The 24,675-nt window shown below is 38.4% G+C and overlaps 2 protein-coding genes across 2 annotated transcripts in view; both read right to left on the bottom strand.

Annotated features, from left to right (window-relative positions):
• Positions 1-1,884: 1,884 nt before the first annotated feature.
• LOC132122223 (BMP and activin membrane-bound inhibitor homolog) lies at positions 1,885-6,178 on the bottom strand. Its single transcript, XM_059532217.1, has 3 exons — positions 5,744-6,178; positions 3,686-3,967; positions 1,885-2,784 (listed from the first exon to the last, which is right to left on the bottom strand). The coding sequence occupies exons 1-3, from the start codon at positions 5,817-5,819 to the stop codon at positions 2,357-2,359; spliced, it is 786 nt and encodes a 261-aa protein (XP_059388200.1). The 5' UTR covers positions 5,820-6,178; the 3' UTR covers positions 1,885-2,356.
• Positions 6,179-9,838: 3,660 nt separating this feature from the next.
• Positions 9,839-24,675, bottom strand: part of LOC132122222 (WW domain-containing adapter protein with coiled-coil) — a 36,390-nt gene continuing 21,553 nt past the window's right edge. The window contains exons 7-13 of the mRNA XM_059532216.1: positions 22,941-23,192; positions 18,545-18,667; positions 15,722-15,870; positions 15,542-15,642; positions 14,998-15,238; positions 11,374-11,501; positions 9,839-11,273 (exon numbers count right to left, since the gene is read on the bottom strand). Of these exons, the coding sequence (XP_059388199.1) occupies positions 11,204-11,273; positions 11,374-11,501; positions 14,998-15,238; positions 15,542-15,642; positions 15,722-15,870; positions 18,545-18,667; positions 22,941-23,192 (1,064 nt within the window). The 3' untranslated portion in view covers positions 9,839-11,203. The remainder of the gene's footprint in view (positions 11,274-11,373; positions 11,502-14,997; positions 15,239-15,541; positions 15,643-15,721; positions 15,871-18,544; positions 18,668-22,940; positions 23,193-24,675) is intronic.

Here is a 24,675-nt window from a genome sequence, read left to right as displayed (position 1 = left end):
CTAAGCTCACTAATGCTAGCGCCTGTTAAGGTCCGCCAGCTAATGGCGTCTTCCTGGGGTCCTGATATACAGCAAGGTCAGCTAAGACACATGGGAGAGAGAAAGAGAGAGAACAGACGTGAGAGAAAGCTGCAGACAGGACAGCATGCTTTAGACAGGGTAATACTGGAAACACTTAAATTAATTCAGTCCAATGTATTATATTATCATGGCTTTATGACTTTGTAAAGCTTTTTGAAGGAATGTTTTTGTTTAAACTTGTTAATACTGCAGTATAGCTTACTATTATAATATGGCTTCCTGTAATGCTGTGAACCCGTGTATTGTATAAACACACTCCAAATAGACTTGATTTGATATTTTTTTAACATTATAAATCTAGATCGTCAAGATCAAGGAAATATACTGAATTAAACTTAAGTTCTGTGATTCAGCAAATTAATTTTCATCCCACACATTTGGAACTGTTCATATACTGTAACCTCAAATTTAGTTTCTTAGAACTAAGTTCACTTTTCAAAGCCAATGCCTTTTGACTAAAATACTTCCAAGTGTTTCCATGTGTCACTTAACACATTAACTATGCACATGTGCCACTAATGTTTTACAACCAGAAAGGGTCACAATATCTTTGTCTTAATTTTTGAACATCATTTCTATTGTTGTACTCCTATCTTAAACTTCTTTTTGTGAAATGTTTAGCTTAAAAACAGTGCTTGTACTTTGTTTCTTTCGAATACAGTTTATATTTTGCTATCTAATGCATTCAAGCATGGTTTAATATGGTTAAATACTCTCTGTGGCCACTATATATAAACCTACAACAATTTTTGCCTTTGACACATTTATTTTATGACTTAAAGAACTTTTAACCCTTATGCTGTGTTTTGTGGTAATTTTGACCTAGAGAAGATTTTTTTTTTTTCAAAAATACTAATATTATTGCTTTAGAACAAAACCTTTTGATGTTGCTCACATATGGTATAACGGCTTCCCCCCAGAAAGTATCATTTTTGACTGATAATTTATAACTGATTGATCGCAGGCCTTGTTGAAGTTTAGTTAACGATGTCAGCGATGCCTACGATTAATCAGTTCCAAAAATTATACAAAACCTGAGCTAATTGAAAGAAAATAAGCTGACAAAGAGACTGAATCAAATGAAGATTTGATGATAATATATCATAAGGAGATCAGCAAGCAATTTTTAAAAGACCCAGAGCACCCTATTAGGTAAAGCATCTTCAGCACAAGGGTTAAAAAATTCTCAGTACGTTATTTGTTTCTTATCCATCTCGAGGAATCAATTTGACCAACAATCCTCTGAATAAGAGAGGGAGCTGTCACATGGAGCCTATGCTGTACATGTCTGCTGCAATGAACACCATAACAGAGGAATGTTAGCAATTGCTGCTGGTCTTAAGGACACTTTAAAGCTGCAAGCATATTTTCAAAGTAGGTCAAAAAAGTTGTACAGTTCTCAAATCTGCCTGTGATTTGTGGATTGTAAAGTCAAGCCAGAGTGCATACAAGGGAATTACTGTGTTCAGTGAGTGCAGGCGAAGGACTCTGATCTCACAGCTTACCGACATTCCCTCACTTACTAATAAATACTCGTTCTACCTCCAGTATTAATCCCAAGAGAGCAGCCCAGAGAGCCAGAGAGATGTAATGTGTCCCTTTTGGAGGGGTTTCAGAGATGACGCAGTCAGATGAAGGGCACTACTTTAGAACAAGGCCCCTGTGTCAGTTTCCCTGCTACTGACTGACCTTCCTTACTTAAACACACACACACACACACACACACAGAGAGAGCTAAATAAAGGTAAAAACACAATTACACAAATGTTTTTGATTATTGAAATCATAAGCAGAGGCATGTGATTTGTTACAGTCAAGATTGGTTCCTTTATTCATACAATTTGACTACAACCAATCTTATTTGTACCCTGGTGTCAGTGTAAAATTCTTCAAAAAAGCTGCTTCGAGTGCAACTTTCCAACCATTCCACAGTCATCTAGTCCATTTTATACAAATGTGCAAAATAAGACCGTCTTTACGAATCCTTCAGTATTCAGTGTCATTCCAGGATCCACAGGACACGGCTCGGTGGGGAAGGGGCGGGGCTTGTCGTTCTTAGCCCCACCTCTTTCCTCTTCACCACAGTCCCTCAATGACCGGCCAATCTAATTCAAGTAAAGTGCTCTTTTGAGAAAACACAAAGATTTGCGTCCTTGAAATTTCTTCGCTCTCCATGGAGACAATAAAATAACACGCCGAGCGGGACGATAATAAAATTATGACAGCAAACTAAACAGTTACCCCTTCTGTGCCCTAACAAGGAAGCTTCGAGTAGTCATACAAACTCCAGCTTGCCATGTCCTGTGTACATCCCCCAGTGCACAAGAGATAGGAGACGTTCGCCTCCGCTTCCTCCTCCCGTGCACAACTCTTTCTGCCGCAGCTTATCGCAGCCCAGACAGCAGTTCTCATGTCCCGTCACTGGCACCATGCACTCCAAGTCCAGCTTGGCCACGTGGCCTTTCTTAGCATGGTGGTGTCCATGAAAACTGTAATGCAGGCGAGACAGCATCTGCTGGCGCTGGGCCTGGAGACGCTTGTTTTCACTACGAAGCATTCGCAATGCCAGCATAATCAGCAGAACCAGGATAAGGCCACCCGCGATGGGAACCGCTATCACTGCCGCCCGAAACCACACCTCTTTAGCGGACGCTAACTCTTGCACCCTTGTGATCAGGTTCTGATTGGAGCTGTAGTATCGGTCTAGATAGAGAGAGAGACAGCATGGTGAGAACAAAGTGAGATTTGCAGCTTAGGGAATGAATAAAACAGCATGAGGTTTAACGCTAACATGTTACGTTTATACTCGTTCCACTCTTTTTAATATCTCAGCATCTCAGCGCACTTTTTCATTAAACAGGATTATATTTATGTGCTTTGAGACGTCTGTCAAAGGACGCTGTGAGAAGCACATTCCAGCACAGTGGGACCGTTTCATGATCCACGTGCAATAAAAAGTATGTGATCTGAATCCAAGTGCTAAAAGGTAAACTGCCAGTTACCCGCAAACTCGCGCTACACTGGAAACCATTAAATATCAGTCTGCAGATTGGAGCCGTGAGAACAGTAAAAGTCGATGTGTGTGCACGTGTCTGATACTGAAGTATGTGTCACATCGGTCCATGTTTGCACAGGAATGACGTCAGACATAAGTAAAGGTAGTAACCTACTTTGATTAGATTAAAAAAAGTAAAAAAAAAAAAAATCAACACATAAAAGGAATCACTGTGTCCTATTCAATGCCACACAGTCTGTACTAAAACAGGAAAACTTATAAATGTTAACAGGTCAATTTGCCCCAAAATGAAAATTCTGTGCTCATTTATTCACCCCCATTTCATTCCAACCGTCTTCTGTAGAACAAGAAGAATATATTTTGAAGGTTTCAACTGCTTTTGCCTATACAATGAAACGACTCCACTCCTTTTCATTGAAAGGACAAAAAATATATTTAAGAAATATCTTTATGTTCAAAAGAATAAAGTCAGATTGGAACGACAAGTAAAATGTTTTCATTTTTGTGTGATGTATCTCTTTAACAGCTAGCATACAATACACTCATACACATACAGCTTTTGCTTTAAGTCAGATTTGTGTATCTTACCTGTCGAATCACCTCGAGGGTGCGTGAGGTCATGCAAACCTCTGTAGTTACACATATCATCATGGCAGCACTCTACAGGAGAGGAGCTTCCACTAGAAACATCCACATGCTTGCTGGAGCACACGTCTGCGGAGTTTAATAGTGAATCTACACAGCCATGTGTTAGAGGTGAGTTTGTGTTTAGTGGGTCCAGGACCTTGGTGAAGCAAGCGTTGAGCTCTGATTTACACATGTATCCAGTGGCAACACAGTGCGGTGCGTCACAATAGCACCTGATCTCTCCTGCCAAACAGAAAAGATGTAATTAATTGATATCATTGACATTAATGCACCATCTCGGATATATCAAATCATAAAATAACTGTCCTGATGTGCTTCCAGGTAACTGTAAACTTTCCAAGGATTCTTGACACTAATTCTGTTAACATTTTAAACCAGCACCAACAACTGCAACTGAAAATCTGGCCGGTGTTGCGTGGGAAAGCTGAAATTCCTATCACATCCATTCCAACAGAAATTAAGTATTTTATTAGAGAAATAAACTGTGCTGTGTTTCTTAACATTACTAAGATTTCAAGTCCTGCGACTTAGTTAACTTTTTAACACCAGGATAGAATTCTTCACTTCACCAAAGAGGATGTTAGTAAAAAAAAAGGCAAATAAAACTAAACTACTTAAATGTTATGTTAGAGGAAGACGAAAAGAGAGGACTAAGTGCGCTGTTGACTAGTGTTTGTGTCAGAACACTAATGTGTGACAATTTCTGTTCAACACTGTAACTCTATCATGACTTTTCAAGCAGGGATCCTTTTAGTCTGTCTTATAAAACAGGAACCGTGTAGCTTATAATTAGTGGTGTGTTTGCCAAAGTCAATTTCTTTCAACCCAAATGGAAACTTGTAAAGGGGGGGTGAGAGCAGGACTCCTTCTTCAGTTAGCACGCAAACTCACTTGTGGTCAAACCTGGCATTAAATAGGAGGGTAACTTTTAAAGGGACAGTTCTCCCCAAAATGAAAATTCTTGAATTAACTCGCACTCGTGTTGTTTTCGAACTGCATGACGTTCTTTTATCTGAAAGAGATGTTGAGGACCCACAGCATCAGTCGCGCTTCGTTTTTATTGTATCTTTTATTAATACAATGAAGGCGAATGGTTAGTGAAACTGCCACTCTAATTGTGTGCGCCAAACAAAGACATACAGATTAAACGCGTTAAATACGACACAAAGTATTGATAGTTTTAACATTTTGCGTTTGTCTAATACAGGTATATTGCAGGCTATTTCAGTCGTCAGTCAGTTCATCCTTATTACCTACCGCCAAAACTACCACTGCGCGTGGATGTGAAACGCAACACTAAACACACACCACGGCACGAACACAAATAAACACGGTCTTTGTGTTGTTGTAAGCTGCTTGTGTACACTGTCCAAAGCTGGAGTTACATGCCATCTCATTAGTGTAAGAAATCGCTTGAGGTCTTCTTATCAGTTAGGCTAAATGGGTTTATTGTTTATTTTATCTCTGATGGTGGTGCTTATTTAATAATGCAGTGATAACGAAACATAGCACTCTGTTCTTGGCGGGTGTTGCAAATCAAAGTTTAAAAAACGCCCAGAAAATTATATAGCTGTGTTTTGGTGCGTAATAGCTGGTTTATAAAGCAGTATAAAGACGACCTTAGAACAGCCAAAATAGATTAAGATGTTTTCTGGAACATATATTTTAAACTGGAGCATGCTTTAGATCGAATTGTTCTTTTACTTGTTGTTGAGTTTTTCCAATGATTTATGAAACACTTTTAAAAAAAGGATGACTGAAGCCAAATGCAAATTAAGTTTTAAAGGTCGTTAGTGCAAAGTTGTAATAATGAAATTAACATTTTATAATAAATCGTTTACATGTTAACAAGTTTACTTGTAGCATTAATTAAAATTGTAGCCAGGCGTTGAGACCATAGTTGAGAAATGTAGTAGCCTATAAGGACTTTTTGTGTTCGAGCGCTGCAGTTTAACATGCTCTTCGCTTTTAGAAACGACTGCATAACCTCAGTCTTACCTTTCGTGAGAAGAACGGCCATCGCACAAAGTTCCAGCTGAAACCAGAGAGAAACAAGGCTGGAATGGCGATCCATTTACAAATGCTTTTCCTTGTCTCGATACCCTGTGGCAAGACCCTCCGACTGGTTTGAGGACTTGTTACATGTGTCCTACATCGATTACTGCATTCCCCGGGATCCTTGAACTGCGCTGAATCCAAAAACAAACGGGAACATAAAGGCTGTGTCTTGTTCCATCAGACCAACGCCGAACTGCTGAGATCCGAACTACAAAAGCATTCCTTGTGCGTAACCAAACCAATCCGCCGTGCGTAAGAAAGACGAATATATACACAAAACAGATTCGTGAAATAATACAAAGAAAAATAAAATGAGATTTGGACAACTATGCTAGACCACGGAGCAGCGGCTCACTGGCCGGAGTGATTTCACTGGATCAGTTTTGGGAGCAGTGTAGCCACGCCCACATGGACCTTCATTGGTCTGCTTTGTTGGTTCATTTGCATACATCGTCCTATTGGCATTGGTATTGGTTCACACAGCGGTCATACAATAATGTTTCTTTCCGCCTACAGATGCTGAGACAGAATCGCATGATGAGGCATGTAGCAAGAAAAAAATAATAATAACATAATGATTATTAAAATGGGAGCTGGTGTGGCTGATTACGAAACAGAAAAATAATATATTGTATCTTCGAGATTAAAAGACCCCTATCAAAACCATTAAGATCTCAATGTTTGTCCCTAAGGATAGAATTATTATTATTTTTATTTTTTTGAGAAACGCGTTCAACTATGTTTCAGTGCTTTGTCAGCCATATGACCGTGTTTCTCAGGCTGCTGGAGGTGGATACTGCAGGCCTGCTCTACAGAGTGGATGTAGGCGGGTAGGTTAGAGAAATTAGCAATCCAAAGAGGCACATGGCGCCAGCGAGACGACACAGACAGACAGTGACACTCAATTACCCCTCAGACAATCCCATGCAAAACACACAGAGCACAACGATCGATATCTCAACTGCCCTACCCGCCCTAATGTGTGGAGCACTTTGGTCAGGGCTTGTGCTTCACAATTGAAGGCATTTTGGGCAAACTTGAACCATAAATAAATAAATGTTCTACAAATACAACCAAGTTTATGGATGCAGCAGGCTATTTAAGCAAACATTTAGACCCACCCATCAAACAGTAGGCTACGACGTCTTTTATTTGAATTATTTTTAAATAAAACAAAATTAACAATTGGAATAAAATTAAAATATTTGTTGCTGAAAAAATATGTCTTTGATTTGAAAAATCTGCCTGGAAATCTATGAGGTTGCAGGCTAATACGGTTTATTTACCGACATAACATTTAACTATTTTGTTGCGTTTATATTTTCTGTATCTTTTTCTCTCTCTCTCTCTCTTTATTGATTTATTTGAAAAGTGAAAAGGTTAGAGTTAATCTTATTGACTTGAATAATAATACAATCGCCAGATTCCTTTGTTGGAAAATTTAGATGTAATATGCTTTCACTTATTTCATTAATAATTTATTACGCGCGCACACACACACACACACACACACACACACAGAGATAGCATATAGATAGATAGATAGATAGATAGATAGATAGATAGATAGATAGATAGATAGATAGATAGATAGATAGATAGATAGATAGATAGATAGATGGATAGATAGATAGATAGTGTGGAATTTGTAGCGTGGTTTATAGCTAAATATAGTGATGGACAGGAGATAGGGAAGTGTTTGATGATGAGAGACAGACTGGGAGACGCTCACATCTGATAGACGGTCATCGATTCAGTGTCAAAGGCTAAAGACAACCCATTCCGCTTCAGGGGACACATTCAGAGACCTACAGAAATTACCGGATTGACAGCAATTATCCTAATTGTTGGTAATTTCACAGAGGCGCCAGCTCAAAACCAGTCCTCCCTTCAAATGGCGAGGTTCACACCTCCACACACTCATCTGAGAAACTGCCCGAAACATCTCTAGCGATACTTCTAGAGAAAAAAAAAACTATAGAAAAAAACTATATTTTCTATCATTCTTCATTTGACCCACCTATAGCTAATTCAGAATATTACCTTTAAAGTTTAGTAATTTCGCTATGAATAATGATTATTCAGCAGTAGGCCTAATTAACTCCAAAGAACTGTTTTTCTCCTAATTATGAGGATTCACAAGATGATGTGGAGTAATCATGACTTTCATAATAAGCCTATCATTAAATGTTCTCAGGCACATTACAATAATTTAGCAAATGGGACGTTTTTCGTAGAGTAGGTAAAGACAGGTAGTTAAGTCGGCCACCAACTTTAAAAAATTAAATAAATAAATAAAAACACTTTTAAGCAAACTTGTTTATAAAACTTCGTGTCAAATTAATTATCTGTTAATTAACATTTCAAACTGCAGATGTTTTGCAAAGTCTTTCTGTTTGAACGATCAGGTGCTGCCCTCTTGTGTCTAATTGTGAATATGTTCACTTTTTATGTCAACGCTCAATCACTTACCAAAACATTAGAGAGAATTGGTGAAGAAACTGTACTGACATTTGCTAGCACATGAAACGATCGTTTATACATGATTACAGGGGCCACTCTATGCTAATTTGACTCATCTGATCAAATCTGATAGAATGTCCCAAGCCCTTGAACAAGGGATACTCAAACCTGGCTCTGATCCACTTTCCTGCAGTTTAGCTCGAACCTTGATCAAACTCTCCCTACCTGTGATTTCCAATGATGCTGAAGGCATTGATTAGCATGCTCAGGTGTGTTTGATTAGAGTTAGAGCCAAACTCTTCAGGAAAGTGGATCTCGCGAGCCAGATTCGAGTATCCCTGTCTTAAACTATACAATTTGAAATAACTCTACTACACCGGTGAAATGAAATATAAACAAATTCCAGTTAAATTAAGCACATTCTATCCTGCTGTTCCTGAATGCCACTAGAATAACAAGCAATCGTCAGCGTATTTTTAGACTTTCACCTTTTCATGCTTTGAGGAGTTATAAATATGTTTCTTAAATCATAAAACATTTGATGTTGAGTTACTCCGCCTGCTAGCATAACCTACTCTTCACATCTCAAGACCTCAAGCTGAGGCACTATAGGGAACTGATCTTAAATGGTCATGATGTTCATGCGGGTGATGTGCGATTAGTCGAGAGGCATTTATAGGCCATATCGGTTTCAACTCATCGTTTCTCTTTGACCAGTCCACTCCACAAAAAGCAGTATGACTAAGTTGTTGTAAATTTACAGTGTTTTTGTATTCTATTATAGTATAACCAGATTTTTTTCAATCCACGAGTAGACCTTCAGATGAAAAATATCTGGACAGACGCCAGGCAACTTCTGTCCAGATCTGATGTAAAGTTTAAAAACGGGAAACCAAAGAAAATAGGGTTTGTCGGGACAAGCCCGCAAAAATTCATAAACCTGTAATCTGCAAACACTGACTCCTGGTGGTCATAACGGGGAAACTCACCCTAAAAGTATATATTAAAATCGTATAGGTTTATATTTACCATTTTATCTAGATAAATTAACACCTTTAAAAAATTAATGTTAAATGCCACAAGCGAAGTGAGGCATCACAACATAAGAGTATGTGATATTTCTGTATTATTTATATACCATTAATAAGTTACAGGCTTGTTATATTTAATATTTCTATTTAGCCACGATTCATTTAAATCTCCGTTTTAGTCATTTTAATATTTAAGTTTTTGCCTAGCTGCATCGCCAATTTTTGCAAGTCTTTCATATATTTTATTCCAATTAAACCATGTTTAATAGTTTTAGTTGTCACTTGTAAGAACAATAAATATCCCTGCTTTTAAAGTGCTATTACGTAAATTCTTTTTAAAGATGACATTAATAAGTCATAGATGACAGCAAATGTAATTAAATGTTAAAATAGGTGTAAAGAACATGAAAATTAAAAAATTCTTCCAAACAGTGTACAATCTAGGTTTTATGCTATTTCTTGCCTAATTTAAATGTTTTGTAGTAAACTCAACACAGAAGAAATCAAGACATAGACCACACGAACCACAAAAATAAATAAATTTTAGTTTAGCATGTTTATTACAATACATACATTTCACATTTGACCTTCTGACCCCAGGTGACCCTGCCCTCACCCTGGTGTAACAGGGTTGGTGATGTCCAGTCCTTGGCTGACCCTCGGTTTCCAGTGGCACCTTTCCCCCCCCATTCCATCCAATCAGGGTGCAAAGGAAAATGTGTAGTAATAATTTATGAATACAACATATCTGATAGACTAGTAATCACTGCAACTTTAATAAAACTTTAACTTCATTATTACTTATCAACTGTACATAGGAATGATCTCTGGTTTTTAACACAAGTTGCCACAGCAACTTGTTGATTTTTTCCTTTTTCTTTAAAGTACAGTTTCCTTTTTTTAAACAAAAGTGTACAGAAAATTAATAAAAAGAAAAAAAAATGGAAAGATTAAGAGAAAAGGAAAAAGGGGATTCTGGGGGACAGCCAGTCTTCATCTCCTGCTGAAGGAGGCGAGGGAGGGGAACGATGTGGGTTGAGCTGCAGGAATGATTCTCTTTCTCTCCTTTCGTTCTCACTCGCATTCTCTCCATCACGTTAGCAGGCACTGGTGATGACCATGGGCATACCGCTGGGCCATTAGGGGCAGACCACTGAACCACTGTGGACAAACATGATGTAAACCCCCTCAAAAGGCATGGGGTGAGGGAATGAAACCACTATAGTGCAACCAGAGAAAGAAAAAGTTAAACTAACCAATAAACCATGTAGCATTACTACAATTTTTCATATGTAGCGAGAGAAAAATGAACCGGTGGATACGTGTGCACAGTTGTGAGCAGAAAAAGAGTTGTGCGTCATCATCCTTGTTAAATGTCCCGGTAGACGTTGTCCACCTTTTCCATGCAAGTCTGGTACATGCTCAAGGCAATGGTTCACCGATCATATATCTGAAGAGCATTTGTTTTTTCGTTGTTGTTTTTTTTTTTATCACGTCATATAAAAATCTGCAGTCAAGAGTTCTACATATGGTGGCCACGAGGGCGCTTGAGATCCCAGTCTGCCTTGGTGCTGATTAGTTTAACGTTTGGATGTCAAAAGCTTTGATAGGCATGGCTTCATCTACAAAATATATTCACAACATGGAAATAACATCTACAAATAATCTACATGTACAGGGATGGGGCGAGGGCAAGTCCTCCGAAAAACCTCTCCCCTCCCTCCACCCGCCCTTGGTCCAAAGCAAGACCTCGCTGCAGCTCGTTTAATGTAAGACTGGGCCCAGAGCAGAACGCAACAGAACTTTGGTTCTCCAGGGTTCCACGCACACGAAATGAGTTTTGCCCGCTCATTCACCTACCCCTCTCTCTTCCTGTTTTAAGACCACATCGCAAACCCAGAGTTCCTCAAACCATGAAGGAATTTTGATTCTTCAACTTTTCAAGTTCCTTAATTTGTTGTCTCAAAAACAGTATCCTGTCACGAAAAACAAAGGGAGAGTCAAGTTAGTACACTGTATTTGTTAGTACATGGGAGTCCGGTATGCTCTGGTATATGAGAAAGAGAATGTGTTGACCTCTGCTCGCGCAATGTGGCCTGGATCTCACACACTCGCACCAGTGAGCGCAGGTTCTTCAGCTCTGTGCAGTTCTCTGACATGTAGATGCTGCCCATGGTGTGAGCCTCTTCACGTAACCGCGAGGCCTGGAAGGGAGAGCCGTATGCGAATTGTTAGCAATGCAACTAAAACATCTGTATTTCGGTAGCAGACAGGTGGATGCCAATGATTTGTATTCAGCAGCCCAATGTTTAATAAAAGCAGTTCCATGCTGTGTTTTTTGTCCACTGAGGCTGTATATGGCGCTAACCTTTTTCCTGAAATGTCTTCCGAGACCCTGTTAATACCCCTTGAGTTATCAGATGGTCAGTACTAAGGCTATGTTCACACTTAGTGCTCATTTCAGATTTTTTTTCTCAGATCGGAATTTAAATTTTTTTGTGTAGCTGTTCATCACGTTGTTGTTATGAATGTGGCCAATATTATATTTACAGTGTGAACAGATCCTGGTTCTGAACTGACCTGCATTCGCAAAAGAAAGATACAAACAGGGTTTCCAGGTTTTCACAATAAAAATTGTTTCTCAATACAAGTCCAAAACTACCCGCAAAACTACGGACCCGCGCTACCGTGATGACCACGACCTGAATGTTGAAGAGATCAAGAAATGGTCATCTTTTTTATTTATATGGTTTTATCTGATTTAAAGGCTATTTTGATTACCCCATTACACTTTACAGTTAGTGCCATCATACAAATACACTTATAGGTTATATAGCCTATAGGTTTAAAATTCTACATATGTCACATTTAATGTCCAACTAAATATTTCAGCAAAATGTATACATTAGAATTATTGCGCTTCTGTTTCACTGAGCTCTGTCTGTTTGGCGCGCATGCGCGCAGCAACGCTCATTCTTGAAGTCTGTGAAGATTAGCTGAGAGTTGCTAAAGCAAAAGCTCATGCACTTCTGACAGCAAAATGCAAATATTTCCATTGCTTCTTTAACATTTACTGATGGAGAATGTACCTGTGAAATGTAATTTATACATTAAGGAAAACAGCACATCTCAAACACATTAAACAGTGCGTCTCTGTCAGCCTCACACGCAGCCTGTCTGTCAGAGCTTCTGATGGGGTGAGCGCGAGTCGCTTTGAACTAAAACTATAGAAACTATAGGCTACTGGGAGAGAAATAAAACGCAGAAATTATTTAAATGCAAAACAAACACCACAAGCAATTGACTGACCACAAACAGGAAAAATAACTCATTTGCTTCATTTTTGATTCGTTACTGTCTTGTGGTCTTGCTGTTTTTTTTTTCTTTTCTATTTACTGAATAGTTACTGAACATGTACCGAATAAAATATTACTGAAAATGTATTAGTAATGCCTTACATTACTGCATTAAAGCAATAAGTAATATGTTACCGTAATGCATTACTTTTTTAATGCGTCACTCCCAACACTGTTCAAAAACGTATAAGTATAAAGTTATAAAGTATAACGCGCACGCATTTATTAGCTATTTAAAAGCAAAAAAGCAAGGAAGCGAGGAAAAGAGGACATTATTATTTTGATAATTAACAGACTGTGATGTAAGTTTAAATCGATAGAATATACGTGCACCAGGCTCCAGTGCGATCGAAACAGCGGAGACATACATAAAAAAAAAAACTAAAAAACTTTGCAGGGTTAGGAAAATGTTAGATCGTTTGCATGCCTCTGGATGCCGTTCGAGATATAGACTTCAATAATGTGGCAGGTTTATTTTTTATTATCTTTCACTTTTAATCGCATCTCTTACTGTGCGTGGTACATATGGGAAGGGAAATGAAAGATTTCACGAATTAAGAATTTATTCTATTTATTAATTTGTTCCCTTATTCCAGTTAAATCATGGGTTATTTAGGGAACAAAATTAACGAAACGTGGACAATTGCCATAAATTAGTAAGTCATAGGAATGAATTAAAGGGTTAGTTCACCCAATAATCAAAATTGTGTAATTAACTCACCCTCATGTCATTCCAAACCCGTGAGACCTCCGTTTATCTTTTGAACAAAGTTTAAGATATTTGAGATATCGTTATCTGGCTCTGCTCAGTGTTCATCTTCATTTCTCTCTTCACAGCAGTTCAGTCAGTGTACTGTTTGAGTACATGAATTACTCCGGGATATTGGTTTGTTTGAACTCAGAGGGAGTGTCAGCCACATTAAAAAAGTTAACAGCTTAAAAGGTTGGTTCACGAGTCAAGAACCGGTTGCATCGGTTTTCGGATCACCAGTAGTTCTTTCGGACAGTTCGATTCAATAAACCGGCTGAAGAAAACGGTTCACCGGTTCTTTTGCGCTCGACATAATTGGCGATGAATGCTCTTGATTCAAGCCTTGGGTTTACCTGGGCTCATAACATTAGCACAGAATCAGTTCAGAATCAATCACCAAAAGAATCAGTTCGGTTCAGACGCTCTGTGTGTTGGTCTGCTTCACACTGAATCACACATGCGCAGTATCATCAGTTCATCGGTTCTCGAATCGGACACGTCTGACAGAAACGGTTCTTGACTCGAGAACGAGTCATTATCTGGCTCTGTGTTCATCTTCAGTTCTCTCTTCACAGCAGTTCAGTCAGTGTACTGTTTGAGTGCATGAATTACTCCGGGATATTGGTTTGTTTTCACTCGGAGTGTTAGCCACATTAAAAAAGTAAACAGCTTAAGTCATTTGTGGATTAATGCTTATTGGAGACACAAACCGTTTAAAACGATTCAGTTCGATTTGGTGAACTGGTTCAAAAAGATCCGGTTACAATGAATGATTCGTTCACGAACCTGATATCACAAACTGCTTTGTTTTGAACTCTCTCACAACAGACACGGAAGATAAGACAATGCTGAATGAAGTCGTAGTTTTTGCTATTTTTGGACCAAAATGTATTTTCGATGCTTCAAAAAATTCTAACTGACTCTCTGATGTCACATGGACTACTTTGATGATGTTTTTCTTACCTTTCTGGACATGGACAGTATACCGTACACACAGCTTCAATGGAGGGACTGAGAGCTCTCGGACTAAATCTAAAATATCTTAAACTGTGTTCTGAAGATGGACGGAGGTCTTACGGGTTTAGAACGACATGAGGGTGAGTTATTAATGACATAATTTTGATTATTGGGTGAATTAACCCTTTAACAAGTGGTAGGAATGAATAGGCTATCTATCTGTCATGTGTCCCGCAGCCCTGCAGAGCGCAGTTATCTGATGAAATGACTTAGTTTCTACATTTCTATTGCTTTTCATGTTGAAGAACTTTTGTGTTGTTTCTATTTTAATGTACTTTTAAAGTTTAAATCACATTAAAAGCTTAATTAGTACACTGTGAATGAATGATGATGCATTTATATATGGTCACCGTCACTCACAGACGCTCGCACGAGTTCTGCGCATCAGCTGCACGCCGGCATTAAATCAGTTAATTGAAAACTGAACTGAAATTATACCTTTTAAATTCAAATGTAATTCATTTATTAGAAATAGAAATCTTCATTTTAAAAGTCTCTGTCACTTTAGATCAACTTTTTGCATCCTTGCTGAATAGAAGTTAGAATTATTCACAAAACACATTTATGTTTCTATACCTGTTTCTCCACGTGCTCTGCGGGCCACCCTTGCACATGTTTGATGAGGTTCTCATTGAAGTGTGCGGCCAGTGTGGGTGTAAAGGAACACGTTGCTCTGCCTGGAGCTGTGCCAGCAGGTACTGAGCCAGGGGGCATTGATCCACTGACTACACCTGGTCCTTGACCACCACCACCACCATTATTACTGCTGCTGTTGCTGCCCATGTGGTTTGGACTTGGAGATGGACTTCTCTGACTGCTGCAAATCACAAACAGTGAACGGGTCAATGATTTTCTGATTTAAGAAACAGCTACTTTTTATGTGCAAATCCATTCATTTTATGTGATCCTAGAACATCAAAATCAGCAATATCACTAACAGCCAGAAGATGGCAGTCAAACCACACAAAAATAGCCACTTTGAGCTACAAATATGCCTGCTGAGGCATACATTGAGCAACTCAGTGCCCATAAGCCTACATTCAACTTATTTTGCACAATTTGTTTTTATTTAGAAAGTTTTGATGAATCCATTTAGTAATTTCCAAATGTCTTAAGTTACCTCTGTCTCTGCAGCGTCCGTGGAGAGTTGCCGTTGTCGTGATGTTTGTCTGTGGGGAGGGACTGCTGGGACGATGGTGGAGGGAGAGAACTGGACTTTATCTGAGAAAGATAGGGAGAATGTGTTACAAAGCCATACTTTCATTTGTGACACCTGTCATCTCATTTGACAGAAGTATACCTTGGTCTGTGAGGAGACTGGTGTGGTGCTGAGGGGGGGTTTGAGCGAGGCTGTGTTGGTCTGGGGTGTGCTGATTCTAGGAGACACATACGACCGAGGAGAGGAAGCGTCTGACGTCAGAGACATGGGAGACTGGCTGGACTGCTGGGCTACTCCACAGAACATAAAGAGAGAGAAGACAGAGGAGGTGAAGGGATAGTAGGGTCTAATCACAACAGGCATGTACTTGGTTAACAAACGTGCTTCTGATTTCAAATCTAAAATTTGTGTTGTCAACGTTATCTAACTATTCAAAACACTGAAATGAAGCTGAAATAAAATCTATCTATTCTCCTAAATACATTGGTGGCCAAAACCCTAGAATTTTCACCAGCTAACAAGTCAGTTATTTCTAGAACTCAAACTTTACATGGGAATTAATGGGAATAAACTGGAAATTTGCAAAATTGCAGGAGATGACAAAAAAAAAAAAAACCCCTTGCAGCATAAATTTCTACCCTACACATTGCTCAGTCACATGCACACTGCTTACTGCAGGGTTATTGAGGACACATGCCCTGCTTTTCTCCATAATGAGCAGATCATTTCTTAAATCCTGCACACAAAATATCAAAATGCCCATCTCCTTAAGTATTCATGTAAATCACATGAATTGCAAATTTTTTTTTAAAACTTCCTAGTGCTGTGTGTAACACACTGTGCAACTAAATTAGGCTATACCATTGTAAAAAAATAAATACACTGACTGAGCAGACATTTAGGTGAGGTAGTAAACAGTTTACCGTAACTGTTAAATACATTTTTGTCATTTCGTTTTATTAATGCGATTTCAAAATAAAAAATAAAAAAGTAGCCTATATATCTCTGTATTTTGTATTTGGATTAAACAAAGTGAATAAGCATGTAGGCATATATCAAATGCAAAAAAGTGTTAACATCTCATTTCAATGTAACATTGCAATCTAAAAACAAAAACAATCCTTTTAAAGCTAGTTTAGTAAAGTTAGTTACTAAACTAAAAGTGAAAATAATAATGACTGCGTAAAAAGGCTATTTTGATTACCCCATTACACTTTACAGTTAGTGCGATCATACAAATACACTCACGTCAAATTTATTGTCCAACATCAATAATTTCAGCAAAATGTATACTTTAGTCAGAGTTACTGCACTCCTATTTCATTAAACGCTGTTTGGCACGCATGGGCGCTTGTTCTAAATGAAGTCTGTGGAGTTTAGCGGAGAACTGCAAAGCAAAACCTCATGCACTTCTGACAGCAAAATGGAAATATTGTTAATGGCATTTTTAATATTTACAGATAGAGAATATACCTGTGAAATGTGAGTTATGCATTAAGGGAAACAGCACATTTCAAACACATTAAACAGCATGTCTCTGTCAGCCTCACATGCAGCCTTTCTGTGTTTGCTCATCAAGCCTTCATTTATTTGATCAAATATTCAGAATAAAACAGTAATATGGTATAAAAAATGGTTTTCTGATTTAATACACAAAATATAATGCATTTCTGTGATGTAAAGCTAAATTTTGAACATCACTCCAGTCTTCAGTGTCACATGATTCTTCAGAAATCATTTTAATATGATTATTTATTATCAATTTGGGAAACAGTTAAGCCGCTTAATATACACATTTTATTACCCGTGATTCTTTTTTCAGGATTATTTGATGAATAAAGTAAAAAGAAAAAATGAACAGCATTTAAAATAGAAATCCTTTAACAATACACTACCATTAAAAAGTTTTGGGTCAGTATCTTTTCTCTCTTTTTGTTCTAAATTAATACTTTTATTCAAAAAGGATGTGTTAAATTAATAAAAAGTAATAGTGAAGACTTATACTGTTAGAAAAGATTTCTATTTTGAATAAACACTGTTCATAAGTTTTTTATTCATCAAATCCTGAAAAGCTTCTTATTAATATCCTAGCAAATTTGCGGCATTTCCCAATAATAATAATAATATTCATTCCAATTGTTTGGTTCTCTAAAAACACCAGTGTCAATGTAATTTGGACTGAGAAAGTATCACAACTAAAGAGGTTAGAGTACACTTTAATGTCCAGACTCAAATCGATGCAGATTTTGTTTACTTTGGTGACTGAAAAAGGGTTGGAGTTCTTAATTTTGCTCTCAAAGTGTTTAACTTTAAAATGTACCCATTTTTTATTCAATCTTGATGGTCTGGTATTCACCCCACCACAGTCTCACAAAAGTCCTATTAAAAACACTGACTTGATACTCAAAAGAAAAGTATTGTGTTAAACTACACAAATGTGTCAAAATACCTGCCTTGCCAAGTATTTACATAAAAGCTACTTGTTATGAAGATACAGCCTATCATTTATTGTGAACATGCAATTAAACATGTAATTGAGATATTGCCAAATAACAGATGCTTCGTGACAAATCCATATACAGAGCTAATTGTGTTTATACCAGAAATAATTTTTGAGCCCCATGTGGCCCACCATTATCTGCTCAGACAGCAGCCAAGCCTGTGTGTGTGTGTGTGTGTGTGTGTGCGCTAAGCTACCAACCCCATCTGCTAACTCAAGGAAGCTGACTCAGAACCCCACAGCTGACATGAGTCGACAACACAAGCAACACGACCTCACGCCAAAAACAAATCAAACCCATTAGCTCAAGTTACCAATTCAAGATCAGGTCACAAAGCAGAGCCAACCTTAAAACCACATTAGCCAAAGCCATAATTTGCATGGCATTGAAGCACGAATGAAAAACACAGCAGGTCTGAAAGTAAAAGGTAGTACAAGAGAGATAGCAGAGTGTGTGTATGTACCTTGGCTGGACAGCTGAGTAGCCTGGGAGAGCAGAGTTGTGATGTTGAATGCAGACGGACCAGCAGTCAGGATCTTATGGAGCATGGACTGCAGCGAAGCTTGAGTTACTGCAGCCGTGAGAACTACAGAGAGACAGAACACACAGAATGAAGCAAGAAAGCAAGGATAAAAGGTGAAGACAGGAAGCAACAAAAAGAAAAGAAAATCCTAACACTGAAATCAGAGTCTGCAGAAAAAAAACCTTCTTTACTAAATGCTTTGGTAACTTTAAGCACTTGTCTTTTCAGTCACTGGTGAGCAGTTAGAAAACCTGCAATTTAATCTAAGTCTTTACTACTACTTTTGTTCAACTGAATGCATATTTCCTGGGAAAAAAAATAAATATTAATACTAATCTTACCCTAAATTTTTCAACAATGCATTTAGACTTTTGCAGCAGCATTTTAGTGTGCGTATTACAATCCTAGGTCAGACAATGTTGCAATCAACCTCAAGTGGGGTGGTTTAGAAGTTGTGCATCATTAAAGGGGACATCGGATGCAAAACTCACTTTTACGTGGTGTTGAAACTTAAATGTGTACACAACTATCCTGTCCACCCAAATGTGTTTTTTTTCCCTCCACAAATCATAAGCACTTTGTAGGAACAAGCTGTTCACAGATTCTTGGCAAAGTGAAGTAACTTTGCCCAGGCCCCTTTCATGATTGTTGCCTGACACTGTTGTTTTATCATCACTGTTGGGAACGTTACTTTAAAAAAGTAATTAGTTATAGTTACTCACTACTTGTTCCAAAAAGTAACTGAGTTAGTAACTGAATTACTCTATAATAAAAGAAACTCGTTACCAGGGAAAGTAACTATTTGCGTTACTGTTAAAAAAAAAAAAAAAAAAAAAAAAAAAAAAAAGTTGCTATATGTCAAAGAATTTGTTTTCGATATTTATTGCAAGTCAACAGACAGCAAGAGTTTTATCCTGCACTCTTTGTAAGAAAAGTGTTTTTGGCCACTAGCTTTGTAGATGCGTGTGTATCACATTACATGTACACATTACATGCACGTTCTTGCCTTTGACTACAATGAATTTGAAGTAGTGCTTATATCTCCACCTTGAAAATGCCAACTTTTCATCGGATTGCTCCTGACTCGCCATTTCTCCTGCTGCTGCGAATCTCTGTGTAGCTGTTGCATGTGTGCGTGACTGTGTGTGTTTGGCGCCGCTGGCACGTGTGTGTAAAAACACTGGCTTTGATTGGCTACCATGAAACACATGACTCTGCCTTAGCCAATCATAATCGCTTATCTCGTTATTAACCCACCTGCTCACTCGCTGTGTGAGCCAGGGGTGCGTTCGGATTGCATATTAAATCAATGCATAGTAACGCACTGCATTTAACGTTCAGTAATGTTAACGGCATTGTAAAGACGGGAAAAGTAATTAGTTAGATTACCCGGTTACTGAAAAAATAACGTCGTTACCTAACGCCGTTCTTTTAAACGCCGTTATTCCAAACACTGTTTATCATAGACCGGCCCTGAGTGAACTGTCAACAGTCTGACCATTGTTTCAACGCTGGAGCAGGGGTAGACAAGAATGACTCCTATGCATTGAGGTGTTTGGTTGTTGGATGTAATAATGAACACAGTCGTCATTTCCTCGCGACTTATGAGCCGCTGAAGACGCAGGGGATTACTGTTGTTTTTGAAGGGAATATGCCCCCTCGATCTACCAAAATGAGAGCATGTGAGCAGAGTGGTAATATTTCCTTTAGGAGTGCCTTTCTGAAGATTCCGCTCCACTTGCTCAGCGCCGCTCTATCAACCCAGTTCATAATCCAAGCGTTCTTTAAGTGCATTTTATCTTGTGTGTGCTTTTCACAGGCTTTATAATCCAGGTGTATTTTATAAAGCTCTACGCACATTTCATGTTGTGTGCGTGTGCGTTTTTGTTTTAATGAGTCTGTTTTGAATATTCTATTGCACAACAATAGAAGCTATTTTCAATAGGCAGCTATTTTCACGGAAATAAAGCGAATGAAAGTCAAATACACTTCTTCAGTTTTTGAATTTTAGGTATGTCTGCGAAGGTTATATTTATATATTTAATATGTTTTAATACAATTAAGAAGAATGTAAAAATTTTGTTTTAAAACAATTACTATTTATCAGCATGTATAATTTTAGACAAATTTCCAAGAATTTCGGTACAAACAGTAAACAATTAGGCATACTACAGCAATTTTATGTTGGAGCAGGAACTGAGCGGGAATTGGTTTATGGCAAGTGTGAACTGAATATTAACGGAGCAATTGCTTGGGCAGTTAGAGCGAATGAGTGGAGTGCACGTCCATAGAGCTGAAAACATAGCTGAGCTCCACAGCTCCACTTCGCTCACATATTCTAACCAAAATGCGTTTATGTTTGAGCAGATCATATTACACCAAACTGCTTTGTAAATGAGGGTCAGTACGAAGCAAGTTGTGCTAAAATGTTAGAAGAATGGATTGATCGCATCACCACCAGAAGAAGTGTTTAAGTTTTTTTAATGAATCTTTGCAAATTGCCTTTCCTAATAATGTGTGCTAGTTTGCAAGTTCCATGACGAATGCAGCTAAAGTTAACCGTCTCACACGGTGTCTGCACCAGACGTGAGTGTCATCTTATTTATGACATACTGACACAAACTTCAAATGATCTGCAACTGTCGTTTTATCTCATCCCACTACACTACATTAAGGTTGCCTTTGTAAAGAGCTTATAAAAGTGTTTGTTAATGACTAATACGTCATATACAGTTATAACTGCCTGAATAAGAATAAAGGGGCGGGGTGAGAAATAGGTCTACATTTAAAGGATAAGAGCTGTTTTTGACAAGGTAAAAAAAGGGTGTTGTTTTACACTACCATTGAGAAATTTTAACCAAAGTATTTCATAGCCTTTTCACAAAGATCTTAAAGAATCATAGCAATCTGTGGAAAATGGGCACAGTGTCCCTGGTGTCCCCTTTAAAGACAACATTCATGATCTACTTGAAACTCAAACACCTTTAAGCAAAGCACTTCACCACAGGCTAAACAAGAGGAAACATTCCCTGCAACTAGGGGGTGGTGTTAGCGCAGTGGATAAGACGCATGCCTGTGGTGTGGGAGACCCGGGTTCGAATCCACTGTGAACCGCCAGTGTGTCCCTGAGCAAGACACTTAACCCCTAGTTGCTCCAGAGGCGTGCGACCTCTGACATATATAGCAATTGTAAGTCGCTTTGGATAAAAGCGTCAGCTAAATGAATAAATGTAAATGTAAATGTAAACTAGTTTGAATCCAATATTAAAGCACTTGAAGACTGATGCAGCAGCCCTGGCACTGGATCATTCAAAGTTTTGCATTTCACCGTTTACACTCATCTGCCATATGCAGTGGTGCAAGAGCAGACCGGCCAAAATCCATTCAGACTATCTGGATGGCACATCTCGTCGACCCTGGTTCTGGCTAGGAGAATCAGTTTGCAACTATGCATCCATGCAATGATGGAAAGCAAGAAGCAATGAAATGCTCACAAATGGCAGTTCACACAGGCCATGTTCAGAAAGCAGCAAAGCTATGATTTAAGCCTGAGATGTGAAGTTAAGACCGGAAAAGCTGATGCAAACCCAGCATGCACAAGTGCATAACAAGCAATTATATCCCCACTTGAGTGGTACAAGAAACCCAACTAGAATACATCTAACACCACATTGAATTTATAGTGGTGTAGTAAAGTTCAAAGGTGGTAACTGCCATTACCGCAGAACGGTAATCAAGTTTATAACACAATGGCGAAGCTACGGGTGGGCAATGGCCGACCAATTTTCAGCTGTGGCCCACCCAGTGAGAAGCTGGTAATTCTCCAGATGTATGTTATGTATCAAACGATAATTATAATTGTATGGTTTCACTACAACTTCATATGTTTAAAAAATATATTTAACGCGAGTTTTCATGGTCAATTACAGAGAGTTTATAAATTTTCCCTCTTCCTATAGGTGCTTACCATACGCTTTCAAAATAATGATTGGTCAGTTTTGTTACTCCCACCCACAATTATGTTAACGACGCGAGGACATGAGTGTTTGAAAATAGAGTTCAATTTCCAAGTTGAATTTGAAAATAGTGGAAATCTTTGTGATGTATTTTCTGATAGCAATTTGATATGCAGTTTTTATATGCTTCACTTTGCCTACCCAGTTTTATGTAAGCCTCTTTCTATGGCTCTGAAACCACCTACTTAAACATGTCTGTCCTCGCCCCTGGTATAAACTCAAGATCCTCAAGTGTGACTGTCCGTGTAATGTTTTGGATAAAAATGTCTACTAACTGTGGTCGACCACTGATTCTATTCACTAAGATTCAATACACTTACCTTCGTTGATCTTGGCCATGTCTACACTGGCGTTGTTAAGCTGCAGGGCCGTTTGCAGAGCGGGGAGGAGCTGACGTAAGAGTGAGGGGTCTTGGAGAAGAGTGGGCGGGGCCGGAGACTGCATCACCGGAGAAACTGGAACTGTAGAGCCTGAGGCCGCGCTGGCAGAGTTAGTCACACTTAAGCCAGACACTGCAGCAGAGGAAGAGGAGGGTGTGAGTGAGGAAGGCTTCTCTGTGGCAATTGAAGACTCTGTTTATAGGGGTGAAAAATTTAAGAGAGAGAAAAAAAAAAAATCAATAATAGAGCTTAAATGAAGTTTAGTGACAGTAGTGAGGGGAAAACCCTCAAAACTTTCAAATTAAGATGTACATTTCTGCTGTGAAAGACTACAAACTTCAACCCTAACCAGCTTATTGAAAGTGTCTCAGCAACAATTTCTGATTTTGCCTATGGATTCACCCAAATCATCTACAGCCACAATTTCAACTGAAAATTTTCAAAGATCTTAAAGAGAAAGATCTTAAAGAGACACTATGAAAGCACGTTCATATAACATGCATTCAGAATAAGCAGAGCTTCACTTCAGCACCTAGAGTGAAACACATGATGAGTGTACAAATTCAATTTTCTTTGTTTAATAGCTGTTGCAGGCATCAGGATCTAAAAATAGCCCACAATTCCCAAGGCTGGCAACGTGGCGAGACGCTACTGAACATTTCTTGAAAGGTGCCCTCAGAACAAGCATGCTGAGCAGCCAGAACAACAATTAAGATACTGTGCGTACAAATCCTCATCATGAAACACAGCATGCTTTATACTTAAAGATATAAAATCAGGCCATTACAGGCTCATCTCTGCAAATACAATTTTTTGTTCTATGATGCATAATGCATATTGTAATACTTTCAATTAGAGAAACAATCTCCATATTATATAGCATGGATGTTAGTTTTTGTAGAGACAAGGGGCATTTTCCTTTCATAAAATACAAAATTTCAGTACAACCGTATAATTCCTTGTAGGGGTGTAACAATCCATCAATATGGATCGATACATCGATTAAATGTCCAACGATAGCACGAATGTATCAATGCCACACATAAAATATTGATATCTGTAATATAAATAGGCACCTTATTTTGACAGTCCACATCATCAACAATATAAGTCTATGCATTCTCGTTCAAACTCACGTGTTGGGACGATAAGCCTGCCTGAAGGGCAAGCATAAAAAACACTCAGGATAGTTTTTAGCGCACAGTGACGCACACACCCAAAGCACGCGCACGCATCCAAAGCGCACGCATACAGATAGAAGCATCGACAGTGTGCTAATACCTGATGGAGGTCTCTTTCACTCTTTTGTGCATGGATGACCAAATACAGACCAAATTACATCAACATGTGCAGAGCACCATGGCAAATATCCTAGTCAACGCAGTCACTTACGCCTGTCTTAACGTAAACAGTTGAGAAACAAAAAGCAAATGTGTATCAGTATACTGGATCTGTTCCTTCTTAAAGTGAAAGTATACTAACAGAAAACTTCTGTCAAAGAAAAAGATTTCACTGATTTTGACTGAACAACTTTTATAAGGTTTAATCTATATGCTATTGCTTGTAAACTGGTTATCTGTGAAAAAGGTTTTAAGCACGGAGCCCATAGTAGCAGCAAAAAAAAAGTATAAAATCCTGTTAACAGCTCTATTTTTTTTTGTTTTCTACATTAATT

This window comes from Carassius carassius, chromosome 40 (genome assembly GCF_963082965.1).
Source record: "Carassius carassius chromosome 40, fCarCar2.1, whole genome shotgun sequence".
NCBI lineage: Eukaryota > Metazoa > Chordata > Actinopteri > Cypriniformes > Cyprinidae > Carassius > Carassius carassius.
The sequence above is the reverse complement of the archived record's forward strand: the minus strand, read 5'-3'. Positions and strand labels throughout refer to the sequence as shown.